Raw genomic sequence first — 12,778 nt, forward strand, 5'->3', positions numbered from 1 at the left:
TAGATATAAGGAAGAAATTCTTTACTGTGAGGGCAGTGAGCCCCTGGCACAGGTTGCCCAGAGAAGCCGTGGCTGCCCCATCCCTGGAGGTGCTCAAGGCCAGGTTGGACGGGGCTTTGAGTGACCTGGTCTGGTGAGAGGTGTCCCTGCCCAGGGCAGGGGGTGGGACTGCACTAAGGTACCTTCCAACCCACACCATTCTATGGTTCTCTGAAGGCGGCCTGAGGTGGCCGGGGGGGCGGGGTCTCGGGAGGGGCGTGGTCTATTCGGCCCCGCCTCCCCGCGGGCAGGGTTTCCAGCCGGAGCGGTTCGGCGGTGCGCGGGGCAGGGGCGCGGGTGTGGGGGCTGCCGCCGCCATGTCGCGGCTGCACCAGAGCAGGTGGGTGTTGGGGTCGGGGTCCTTCCCCCGCCGGGGCTGCGTGGGGGCTGGGTGGTGCGCATGTGTGTCGGGGGTGCCGGTCACAAACGTTATAACGGCGGCGGCTCCGCTTCCCCTCAGGATCGCGGACTTCCAGGAGGTGCTCGGCGAACCCACGGTGGCCCTGGCCAAGCTGCGCGACCTCTGCTTCAGCGGTGAGTGTCCTGGGGGGGGACCGGAGGAGGGCGCTGGTCACGGCGGTGGGGGCCGGGGAGGGGACGGGACGCTCCTGCCGGCGGTGGCCCGGGGTTGACGTTGCCCTGGAGGGGGGAAAGGGTGTCTCCGAGGCGTCCGGCGGCTGAAGGCCACCTCAGCTATCGCGACGTTATCCCCTCCCGGAGCCCTTGGCAGGCGGCGGGGGTGTTTTTAAGCCCCCATCAGGCTTTTAAGCTTCCATCAGGCCGCAGCCGTCCGCAGCCGGCCTTTGAGCACGTCCACAAACCTTTCCTTCCCCCTCTCCGAGAGGCTTGTGGGTTTCGTCGCTTCTGCTGCGCCCTGTCCCTCACCTGCACTGTCCCCAGCTCCCCGCCATCGAGGCCTGCCCCGGGCGCCCTCCCCGTGGGAGGCAGCGGCGGGTTTGGCACCGTCTGTAACCCCCGTAGACTCCCTGTGAAAACTCTTTGCCCCCCGGGGAGGAAAAGCGCTGCCTCGCCTGTTTGTGGTGGCGAGCGAAGCGCGGTGAGCAGGCTGGGGCTAACGGAGTTGTCTCTCTGCCTGGTGTTCCACAGGAATTCCCTTTGATGGTGGGCTGCGCTGCCTGTGCTGGAAGGTGGGTTTTGCTTGGGGCGCTTTTGTTTCTTGCCAGTGATGCTTTGGGTTGCTTAAGTGCATGCTATTTTGAGGCACTTAAAACTGTAAACAAACAAACAAACAAAAAAATCCAGAGCTTAAAAGCCACTGAAAATCGACAGTAATTTGTGGAGATCAGCACTGGCATAATCGCAATAGCATTTACTGTCACAGGACAGCATCACATTGGATGATAGAAAGTGGCTGTCCGCTCTCTGCGTGAGAACAGCCCTCAGTATTAAGCTAGGAGTGTGTTTCAGTCAGGTGTGGTATTGATCAATCCTGCAAATGCGTCTGTTGAAAACCAGTCCCTGAAATATTCCTGACTGTTGCTTGGCAAAGTACTAGGCTTTCTGGAGAAAGCTCCCAGTATTTTCAGGGAGCCGGTTCTAGCCACTGCATTTCGTTTGCTCATCTTACAGGCATAACAGCTCATTTTCCAAATACTAATTTGTGTGCATCTGTCTTCTGTACAGATACTCCTGAACTACCTCCCTTTAGAGAAAGCCTTATGGAGCTCTTTGCTGAAGAAACAGAGGTGAGGACATGGATACTTGCTCCTTTATTTCTAATGATATCTGCAGAGAAGGAGAATAGTTCCTTAAATAATTAAGTACCTTCATAAAATGAATTGTTCTTGTATGGGATGCACTGTTCTGTAGGCTGTCTCCTGGGTCTGGTGGATTGACCTCCTCAGCTGAATTCAACTGAAGAGGAAATCAAATGCCTTCTGGCTGAGCAGGGTGGTACAGAAGGACCTATTTGAACTCAGTCTGGGTGCTTACATTGACTTAATCTTCTGCTTCAATGTTAATTTCTCTTTTCTTCCTTAAGGGATCTGTATTCCCAGTTCCTAAAGGAAATGATTATCCAGCCTGGGATCGCCAAAGCCAACCTGGGTGTTTCAAGAGAAGACGTGACCTTAGAAGATCATGTAAGTGTTATTAAGCCTTTGTGTTGCAGAAAATTCCCCAGAGCTATAAACTGTTGTTCTGGAGTCTGGAGCCCTGGGGTGCTCTTGGCTCTGTTCTCAACTGTTTTGCCCTGCTAGAAGGAGGGACGGTTCCTAGGTACCATCCTGGCACTTGTATCTTAGTAGCCTTCAGTGTGAATTATTGGCAAACCACCAATAGTTCTGAAGAGAGCTTATTTTTCAGCTATGCATATACCTTCTCCCCTCCTTTGGGGCTAGCTGCCCAGGTTGTGGGTCCCCTAGGGAAAGGGAGAGGCTTACAAGAGCTATTTCTAGCAATGAGACGCTCTCCTGAGAAGTCAGGTCCATGGGTTGGCTCAGAGCTGGTTAATCTGAACAGAGGATATAAAAAAGGCAGGAGAGTTAAATTGGACTATGGCCTGGAAGGCAGGACACTTACTTATTTCTAGTTCTGATGGCTTTTTTTTGTGTTTTTTTTTTTTTTTAATTGATTGTTTCCTGCATCCCTTGTCTTTCTCCTTCCCTGAAAGCACTGTTAAGAGTATATGTGTTGGGAGAGGGAATGAAGTAACTGATCAGAAGAGACTGTAAAATGATACAACTGCTTCCATGACTTGTCCTGAACGTTAACTTCTCTGCTAGCGTGCAGTCATCTGTGCCGCTGTGATCTCTGGAGGCCTCAGTGCTGTAAAAGTAGCATGTTTGTAAAACTCCACACATTGGCAGGTTACGGTGATCTTTGAATCTCTTGGAACATTGCTTTTTTTCTTCCTTCTCTCCCCCCCCCCCCCCGCCATTAGTTGTTAACTTTGCATGGATCTTGATGTGGAGAGAAGAAAGTGTGTGTGTGGAGGGGGAGTTAAGTTTCTCATATTGGAAAACTGGTCAGATACAGGGTAGGTTGTTCATAGTAATATGTATTTCCTTTTTCCTGGGCACAATGGTGGTGCTTAATCAGCCTTCTCAGAGCTGAGATAGAGGGGGATACTTGTAACTAATAACTGCAGTGCCTAAGTATTGTGTGGGTGGGTAACTCTTACCCTAAGTACAAAGACCGTGTCCATTGTACAGGTTGGAGCTGCAATCAGGAATCTTGTTGACACATGACAGGATACCTGATTTGGGAACAAAGTCATTAAGAGGCAGATGAAAAGGGATTGGAAGTGTTGGCTTCTGCCTCTCTAAGTGAACCTGCATGCTCACTTGTTTCACAAGCTCTGGTCTGCTTCCTGCACACTGTGTGAAGAAACCACACTAAACGTAGCTACTGAGAGAAAAAATTAAACCTGATGTGCTAGGAATGTGCCGGTACTGGATGACAGAGGGACAGCAGAAATGTTAAATTGTTTATATTTACTGAGAATTTTGATAAGTGTGAAACATGCTTGTTCTATTTCTGTTGTTTATTTCTTTAGCCCCTCAATCCAAATCCAGACAGTCGGTGGAATACTTACTTCAAGGATAATGAAGTCCTTCTCCAGATAGACAAAGATGTCAGGTGTGTGAAGCGTAATGGCTCAGGCTTCTGAACCCAAGTGGTTTGATTAACACTTTGTACTTTGAAAACAAAGTTGAATATTAAACTGAGACTCCCATTCAACGCAGGGCATGTACTTCCTTCTTTTTATGCCTGATTTCCTTTTGTATCCATACTAGGAGGCTGTACCCTGACATGGCATTCTTCCAGCGCCCAACAGACTACCCCTGCCTTTTAATCCTGGACCCGCAAAATGAGTTTGAGACGCTGCGCAAGCGGGTGGAGCAGACTACACTCAAGTCACAGACCGTGGCACGAAACCGCAGCGGGGTTACAAATGTGAGGTCTAGGTGGGGGCTGTCCATGGGGCAAGGCATCTTAGCTGATAAGAGGAAGGGTGTTTCTCGGGCTTTTTTCTGTTTCTCTCTGCTTGTATGGTGGAACTGGGCAAATACTCTAGCAGGTACTATGCATTCTAGTGGCTAGACAGCTTTGTAGAACCAGTTGATGTGCCTGATGGTTGGTAGGAAATTATAGATGTATTTAATTCTAAGGGTTATTTTTTCTTGACTTCTGGTGGAAGTTGGAGTCGCAGGAAGATGCGAGTATTTGTGCTTGACATGTACTTTTCTGTATGGGAACAAAACACTGAAGGGTTGATTTATTGAAGTCAAATTTACATAATCTTCCAGAACTGGATCTTATAAACCTCCAGTTAGGAAAAGAGCTGGGTATCTGCTGGAATGTGTGTTGTCTTTTTCCTCTTTCATGAGCGTTAGAGTACAAGTGCCACATGCTGTTGGGGAAGGTGGCTTGCTACCACAACAGATCTATACTTTTCCTCATACAACTAACAAAGTGGAACTGTTGTGGTTTCTTACTGCATGGGATCAGGTGATGCAGTGATTCAGGGGAACTTTCTGTTGCTGCACAGACTGCTTTGTTCTTCAGGGATAGTCAGCACTAGGACTTGACTGCCTTTGCGCTTCCCGAGTTACTTGTCTTGGTTTATGTGAAAACCTACCTGCCCAAATCCTCTGGGGGGGCTGTGTGTATTAAAAGCCAAGCTTGTCACGTGTACAGAACAACCTGTGCCAGTTGGTTATCCTGAATCAGCCTTGCCTAGTCTTGCCTTGCTTTTCAGGTGAGCTCCCCTCTTAAAACGACACCGAATTCTCTGAGCGAGTACGAAGTTCTGCCCAATGGCTGTGAAGCTCACTGGGAAGTGGTGGAGCGAATCCTGTTCATCTATGCGAAGCTGAACCCTGGGATAGCATATGTTCAGGGGATGAATGAAATCGTGGGGCCTCTTTATTACACCTTTGCTACAGATCCTAACAGTGAATGGAAAGGTGAGAGACTCTTTTGGCTGCTCAGTAACAGCTGTTGCACTGCATGCTGTCTGCGTAAAGAACTGCTTCAAGAATGAGACTGTTTTTAAACAACTCTTGTGTTGACTGATCAGGGCCGAAAAACAAATGCAGCAAGAGATGAGTTTTGGGGACCACAGCAGTTTGATAGAAACTGTATGGGCTGTGAGCCGTGAGGACATGGGAAGTGAGGGTTTTTGAGGGGTTTCCTGTTTGTTTTGCATGGATCTAAGTTGCACTTTGTGAAAATTAAAATCCATTTAGAAGCTCTTGTTTACTCGTACTGTATATACCTGGTACGAGAAGAACGGAATGGGAGTACTGTTGCTTGTACTTCATGGGAGCTCTGAGGGTGTGTGCTGATGGCAGTAAGAGCAGATAGCGTTCTTGGGCATAGATAACTGGTTTGTGACCCAATGTCATGAAGACCTTGTGTTGTATTTAGTGACTCTGTAGACATTTATAGTTTAAAAAAAAAAAAAGCATCTCATCTTGTCCCAGACCAAGCAAGCCAAGGTCTTTTGGGATCCACTACTTGAATCCAGTACAGCAACCAGATTATGGAGCAACAGTTCTGAGTCTGTGCGCTTCTGTCAGTGATGCTTCCTCTACTCCCATATCTTTTTTTTTTTCCTTCCTCCTGCAGAACATGCTGAAGCAGACACGTTTTTCTGCTTTACCAACCTAATGGCTGAAATTCGGGACAACTTCATTAAGAGCCTGGATGATTCTCAGTGTGGTATTACCTACAAAATGGAGAAGGTCTACTCTACCCTGAAGGAAAAAGATGTGGAGCTGTATTTGAAACTGGTGAGGCGCTAAGTGTTTCTGAGTCTCAGTTGGAATGCGAGGAGTGGAGCTTAATCGTGCAATTAAACGTCAACCAATTTTGCTAAATTGTTACTATGCTTTGAATAGAAAGGTTGAGAGAGTGTATGAAGGGCTTTGCCTGTAGGGCATAGAGGCTCTCTTATCTATGAGCTGAAACAACCTCTCCTTGGAGTAAGCCTAGAGTGAGCTGACACAGCAAGGCTTTTCCTCCCCTGCCTGACTGCGAAAGCAAACAATAGTTGTTGCAAAGCTGCCAGCTGTGAGCCCGGAGTGAATTGGCTGTGATCCCTGGTCACCTGGGTTGAGGTTAGTGGGAGCTGGAGTCTTTACTCTCTTCTAGTCATCAGGCAAAACATGAGTTTTGCTGTAGAGTTCCTTGGAATTTGAGGTCTCTGTCTTTAAGAACAAAACAAAAAACAGCCCCCCTCCATGCATGCGCTTCTATTGCCACTGGCTGCCCTGACAACACTAACTTAAACTGCATGGAGTTGATTCCAGAAGTAAAGTGAAATCCAGCAAGCTGGACCATCCCACCCACCTAATTCTATCATTCTCCTTCATCCATGGGTCTCTGAGTGCCTTGGGTTGGTGTGGGTTTTGTAGAATATGTAGAAGGCAGCTTTATTGAAAACATCAATACAGTCTTACAGTTGGTGTGAAAGTCCAAGGAGAATTTGGAAGGGAAGGCTGTTCTTGTTACTCCAACCTTCACCAAATCACACTGAGAATTTTTTGCATTTAGAAAAATCAGGATTCTTTTGTAATCCAAAGGATGGTTCGTCAGCACAGCAACACGACCCACAGTGTTGGCTGGTGGCTGATTCAGTGGGGAGAGAATAAACTGCTTACTGTTTGGCTGGCAGGAAATGGTCTTGGACATGCAGCAGCTGGGCCTTAAGAATATCAGCAGGATCCTGAACTTGTTTGACCTTGATTAAACTCATGCTCCCTTGGATTTAACAGCAGAAAACAAGAAAACTTCAAGCTAGAAGTGCTTACAGTGTGTACAGTGCTGACCATCAGTGTGAACTCTGTTCCATCTTTGTTTCTTTTTGTGAATAGTAAACCTTTTGATAAATACAGGGCTTCTGGAAAGGAGAGGAAATCCTGACAAAACAGGGCCTCTGCTAGCAGGGGAGGGCTGCAGCTTTGCTGATAAAATGTTGTTCAAATGGGAACATTAAAGTTACTTGGCAAGTTTAACGGAACTAACACAAATAGTGCCTTTAGGAAGAAAAGCTTCATTTACTCCATGTTGTGGACAGAGGAATATTTTCTGGCTTGTCTGTAGACATGGTGCATGGCTGCACTAGAAATCTCTCTCAGTCTAGGTTGAATGTGAGAGTCTTCAAAGGAGGCAGTGGGTTTGCTGATGTTGCAGTACAAGTTGGCAGCTTAGAGCAATATCGGGGTGGAGATGGGGATGGAAACATCTCTTACTCGTAGGGAACTGTCCGAGAACACGTATTCATTCTTTGCCTGGTGCATGTCTGACAGCAAGAACAGAACATCAAACCCCAGTTCTTTGCCTTCCGCTGGCTGACGCTGCTCTTGTCCCAAGAGTTCCTGCTGCCAGATGTCATCCGTATCTGGGACTCCCTCTTTGCTGATGATAAGCGCTTTGATTTTCTTCTGCTCGTCTGTTGTGCCATGTTGACGTAAGTAAATAGGTAGCCTTCTTGCTCTTCTCTTTCCCCCCTTTACCTAAATCCATGGATCCAGGAGTCTTCTGTAGGCATGTGTTAAGGCATCTGGTAAATAGGTTATAGTCACTGTTCATAAAAGCCTCTATAAGGGCACAGTGTAGTCTGGTTTTGAAGTTCCTGTTTAAAGAGTCAAAAGTAGCTGGAAAAATTTCCGTCTTTCAGACTAATTCGGGAACAGTTGCTGGAAGGAGACTTCACTCTGAACATGAGGCTGCTACAGGTAAGGATTAAATATAGTGGGCGTGGGGAGCAATTTGAAGAGTCTTAAAATAGTACTGTGAGAGCAGATGATGGTATGAGAGAGCGTAAGCGTGGCTGAAGAAGTACCAGACTTCACAATATGCTCATTACTGGAAGTGTGAATCTTTTGCTTGTGCACCTATTCTAGCCTACAGAGACATTGTCATAGAAAGCTCTAGTCTACTCTAGTCTAATGTTCCTTTGGTTTGCAAAAAATTGAATAATTTTGAGTGAAGATGTGAAACCCTACGTAACTTATATTTGTTGGCCAGAGGCTTTTGTTTGGTGCCAAGATCTGTGAGAGCTCAAGGTTGGAAACACCTGCACTGCACAGTAGGATATCTCTGATTCTGCCAGTTCCTGCTTTGGGCTGTGTAAGATACTGGCTTTGATAAGGCTTTCTGGCACGAAGATATCCCTTGTAGCAGGGCAGCTTACTGTGCCCTTGGAGGACAAATTTAAAAACAAAATAAAACGGAAAAAAAACCCAAACCAACCGCCCCCCAAAAAAACCCCTTCTTGAAGGGTATTGAGGCTCGGTCAGTTACAAAACAGGAAACTCTTAGCTGTTAAGAGAGTAACTGAATGTGGCAGTATGTTATAATAGGCAAAGAATGCTGTTGTCAAGGTTTGCCTTGCTTAAGTGAAACAGTGTATACAAGAAACGCAAGGCAGTCACTTATATCACTTTGTTTCTTTGACACAGGATTATCCTATCTCTGATGTTCATCTGATTTTGAAGAAGGCAAAGGAACTTCAAGATTCCAAATAGTCCACAAGCCTAACAAAAGGTGTCAGAGAAACTGTATGGCAGAGGATCCCAGGAGATGCCCCCATGCAGTGTGGTGCGTTAAAGTTCCTAGTGGTCTCTGCAGGACTTCAGATTTCACATTTGGGCTAGTGGTCACATTGAAGACTTCCTTCTATTCTATTTATTAGGTCAAGGACTGATTACTTCCTCATCTACTTGGGTCCTGCACTCCAGATTTTTTCAAATCTCAAATGCCTCTATGCTGCTACAAGCAGTTCTTTGCATCTTTTTTTAATGACTTTAAGTTTGGGGAGAAAGAAACCATCTGTCTGCATATCCCTGAAGGGATGTACTCCATGGAAGTAACACATGGAGTAACTTCTGATGGGGAGGGGACAGGCTGAGTCCAGTGGTTTTTGGTGGGTGAGTATAGAAGGATCTTCCTCCTGTGAATAGAATGTATTCTGATGAAGTCACATCCTGCCATTCAAGTAGCTTCTGGATTCTTCTCCCTCATGTCTGCACTTGGCCATCCCTGTGTGCAAAGAAGAAGACTGCATCAGCTTCTGGTGATTGTCATCTGACGTCTGGCAGTTTGGACCCCTTTGCCTGGGAAAGAGATCTTGTGAAGCTGAGATGGGAGGACGTGATTACAGTTGGTGGCTCTGTGCACTGAAACTGCCTGAATCCAGAATCGCCTTATCAACAAGGTCTCCCTGAAAGCAAGATGTGGTGGTTTTAATCAATAAGTGAAGTGTAGTTTGAAGTCAAGCCTTACTACGCACAGCCTTAGAGCAGGAGCTTGTTGCTGCAGGGAGGCCTCAAGCTGCTTTCCTGGCTCTGGACTAAAGCACATCCAGCTGCAATCAGGATTCTGAAATACAAGAAATGGGCATCTAGTTCCGCGCCATGAAGACAGCCATATTTAGGGGCTTAGACAGGCATGGCACTGGGGTTTTCTGCCTCAGTGGCTTGCATAATATTGCCCTGTGTAAGCTCTGGTCACAGTAACCTTGAAGAAGACATGGTACAGGTCCAACCTACAATTAAGACTCCTTTTCTGTTGTATACCAGTGGACATAGAAGCATTTCAGTCATTAGCTGACTGCTGGGGCTGATCCACTTTTCTGTGTATCTGTCCTGTTGGAGTCACAGTCCTGAGTTGGACACTCATCCCTCGTGAGAGGGAAACTGCTGCATTTCAAATACGGTGGAGCAGGCTCAGGTGAACATCGACTAAGACAAACTACAGAGAGAACTGCTAACCTGCCAGCAGTATCAAGCTGATCAGAAACCGTAATCCTCAGAGGGGAGAAACTGCTATCACCCAGGTGCTTGGGTGGTGCAGAAGCTCTTGAGTGAACACTAATCCAAGCGTGCTTTTCCCTTTCTTTCTGTGCTGTGCTGGCTCACCTCTGCATAGCTGTTTGACACTGCTGCAGTTTTCGGTATTTATGGGTATTGATTTGTTAAAGGTCAGCATTCTTTGTAAGATCTGCTTAAGCTGCTGATGGCCTAGAATTACCCTAGCAGGAGGGATGTTGTCAGCCTTCAGCTTTTTTACTAATGTTACTTTCTTCACTGAAGGCCAGTTCTTTACAGGCTACTGTAATTCTCACAAGGGTGGGTGGGGAGACTAGAGGACAAGTTGATGCATGTACCTATTTTCTTTTTGGCAATCCCAATCAATCTCTGCCTTTTCAGAAGATGCTCGAGTAACACTGGTGCAGCCAGGTGTTGCTGCTGTGGTGGAGCAAGAGCAACTGAAGACTTAAAACAATCTGTAATTAACTGTGGCTAACAGTATCCCTCTCTGCTGCAATCCTTTCTAGACAGTAGTGTTTTCCTCCAAGAAATATGGAACCAATAGACCAGGACAGCTGTGTGATGAAGCATCCTGTCTGCTCTTACCACTGGGTGAATGTTCTTCCTGCCTTGTATTGCTGAGCTATTCCAGGTGGTCTCATGGTCTCAGCTCTTGGGTACTCTGCACTAGAAAGGCCAGTAGTCCGACCTCGTATGGCCAAATGGCTAGCTGGTAGGCACAAATGTAGAAACACAGGTTCTGCCAAAGACTTCTGCCTCAGAACTGCTCTAAATACTGCTGTAGCTCTCTTACATTCCATGCACAAGCTCTGCTTGCGCCTCCCCAAATACCTGGACTGTCTGTTTCAGGTCTTCCTGGCAAGTGTAGGGTTCTATTGACGCTTTTCTCACAGGTAACAGGAGTATCCATGAGGGGTCTTGCTCTGAACAGCTAGAAGTCTCCTTAAAATAAGGGGAAAAGAACCTGAGAAGGCAGCAGGCAGGCAAAGTCAGGATTAAAGCATTTCTTGTAGATGAACTTTCCGCTTGTTTTCAGAGTAGCATTTGGGCCCTGAGGTTGACCTCCTGCAGTGGCATTGCCCAGCTCGGAGCCAGGTGCTGGTCTGTAGCATTACAAACACTTGAGGAAGACATGGGAGGTGGCTACTCAAGTAGCAGTGCAAGTTTCTGTCGGGGTACGGGTGTCATGCTGTTTTCTCCCTTCGTAAGGAGAAGGGCTTACATTATGCCATCTTGCTTCTCTTTAGGGGGTGACGGTAAATTTTTTAAAAAGGAGTCTGCAATGCTTTAATGGGATGCGATGAGAGCTTTGCCTGCTGGAAGGGTTCTCTGGGATAAATTCTCTTTGGGGATAACTTGTAACAACTTTCATACACCCAGACAGGCTGGTTCTTACATGAAAAGCTGTTTTATATTCCTCCTTATCCCTTACCATGTGGTAGGGCTTATGTCCTGCTGTTGAAAGAAGTTGTACTTTTCGTTGACTTAGAACATCCACTTCTTTATTCCAAGACTTTTTTACTTCCTTAAGAGTAAAACCAGATTTTCTGAGGGGAGAAAAAAAAGTCTTAACTTGTAACCAGCTTTTGAATCTCCTCATGAGTTTCCTTGGCTTCGTTCCTCAAAGGCTTTTGGTGGTGGTTTTGTTGTTGTGGAGGTCAGATGGTAATTTAACTAGTGGTTCTTTGCTTGTGTGGCCAAGTAACAACTGCTCCACCCTTGAGACATTTCCACCTCTGACTTCTTTCAATCCTAATCTGCTGTGGGAGCAGCGAGGTTGGCTGAAGCGGCAGTTTGTTGGGTTGAGAGGTGTTAGTCTGAGGTGCCTTGGGGGACCGCTTGTTTCATAGGGGCCTAAACAGATGATGTTTAAATAGCTCTTAGAATGTGTTCCTCACAGACAAGACTACTGCTAGGTGGGGGAAGGGGGACCTGTCTTCATCTGGGAGGAAAAACAGGACACTGCTGGATGTGGGGAGAGATGAGCTTTCCCTGGGAGGAAGAGGTCTGCTGTACCTGCACCTTGCTGTAATTCAGGCTTTGGGAAACTTTGTGACTTTGCCCATGAGATAGAAGCAACAGAATAATAGAGATCAAGTCTTTGATGGTAGTCACTCAGAATACTGATTTTGAATTTTGTGACCTAACCTAGAATTATTCGCACTTTGGCAGTGAGCAGAATGAAGGACAGAAGTTGCTTTGGGGGGAGTCTGGGGTGTTTGGGAAATCAGAGGCTGTTTTCCCTTGAGTGTCAGTGACTTCATTGTAGCCATTTGGAGCGCTGTTCTAATATACTGTTTCCCCAAAAAGAGGAACAAGTAACACTTTTATAAACCTTGTCTGGAAAGAATTGCCAGAACAGGGTATAGAGAACACTTAATCACTCTCAAACACCTTTTATGCTTCTTTTTAAACACTATTTTTTTATAATGCTTCCTTTAACTAAACGGGTGGCTTTGTGAAAACATCTGTTGGTGACGTGACTCACCGTGATGAGCTTGGAGTCGGTGCTGCTGCAGGGGGTGACCGCGGTAGTTCTAGATGCCCTTCGGTGGCGGCTGGGGGGAGCCCGCTAGGCCGTGGCAACCAGAGCCTCCTCCCTGGCAAGGTGGTTTTGTTTTTGCTTCCAGCGGGAGAGCGGTGGCTTTTCCTGGGGGAAAACGCCGCCCGGGTCACCCTGCGGCCGCCCTGGCTGGAGGGCGGCCCGGCGGGAGCGGCCAAGGGCAGGCCGCGCCGGGAGGCCGCCTTCGGTGCCCGGGGAGGGGGGAGCCCTGGGTCCCTGCCGCCTCGCTGACCGCTCCGCTCTTTATTTTTGTACGTTCCGGCATTCTGTTTTCACGCTGTTTTCTCTCATTTGTGCTAATAAAATGGTTCCTTTGCGCACCGCTGCCGCCTCAGTCGCCGCCGGGGGATGGCGGCCTCCCCTCAGCCTGCCC

General features: G+C 47.3%; 1 protein-coding gene across 1 annotated transcript; it reads left to right on the forward strand.

The window, feature by feature from the left end:
* Window positions 1-295: 295 nt before the first annotated feature.
* Window positions 296-12,721, forward strand: TBC1D13 (TBC1 domain family member 13). Its single transcript, XM_082492523.1, has 12 exons — window positions 296-379; window positions 500-573; window positions 1,147-1,187; window positions 1,684-1,745; window positions 2,042-2,141; window positions 3,557-3,639; window positions 3,798-3,957; window positions 4,763-4,970; window positions 5,635-5,798; window positions 7,317-7,477; window positions 7,688-7,745; window positions 8,472-12,721. The coding sequence occupies exons 1-12, from the start codon at window positions 357-359 to the stop codon at window positions 8,535-8,537; spliced, it is 1,200 nt and encodes a 399-aa protein (XP_082348649.1). The 5' UTR covers window positions 296-356; the 3' UTR covers window positions 8,538-12,721.
* The last annotated feature ends 57 nt before the right edge of the window (window positions 12,722-12,778 follow it).

The sequence above is a fragment of the Vanellus vanellus genome (genome assembly GCF_965231255.1).
Source record: "Vanellus vanellus genome assembly, chromosome: 18".
In the NCBI taxonomy this organism is placed as follows: domain Eukaryota; kingdom Metazoa; phylum Chordata; class Aves; order Charadriiformes; family Charadriidae; genus Vanellus; species Vanellus vanellus.

Coding starts and splice junctions, on each gene's coding strand:
- TBC1D13 (XM_082492523.1), top strand. CDS start 357: ATGTCGCGGCTGCACCAGAGCAG. Junction 3,958..4,762: donor ACCGCAGCGGGGTTACAAAT/GTGAGGTCTAGG, acceptor CTTGCTTTTCAG/GTGAGCTCCCCTCTTAAAAC. Junction 5,799..7,316: donor TGGAGCTGTATTTGAAACTG/GTGAGGCGCTAA, acceptor CATGTCTGACAG/CAAGAACAGAACATCAAACC.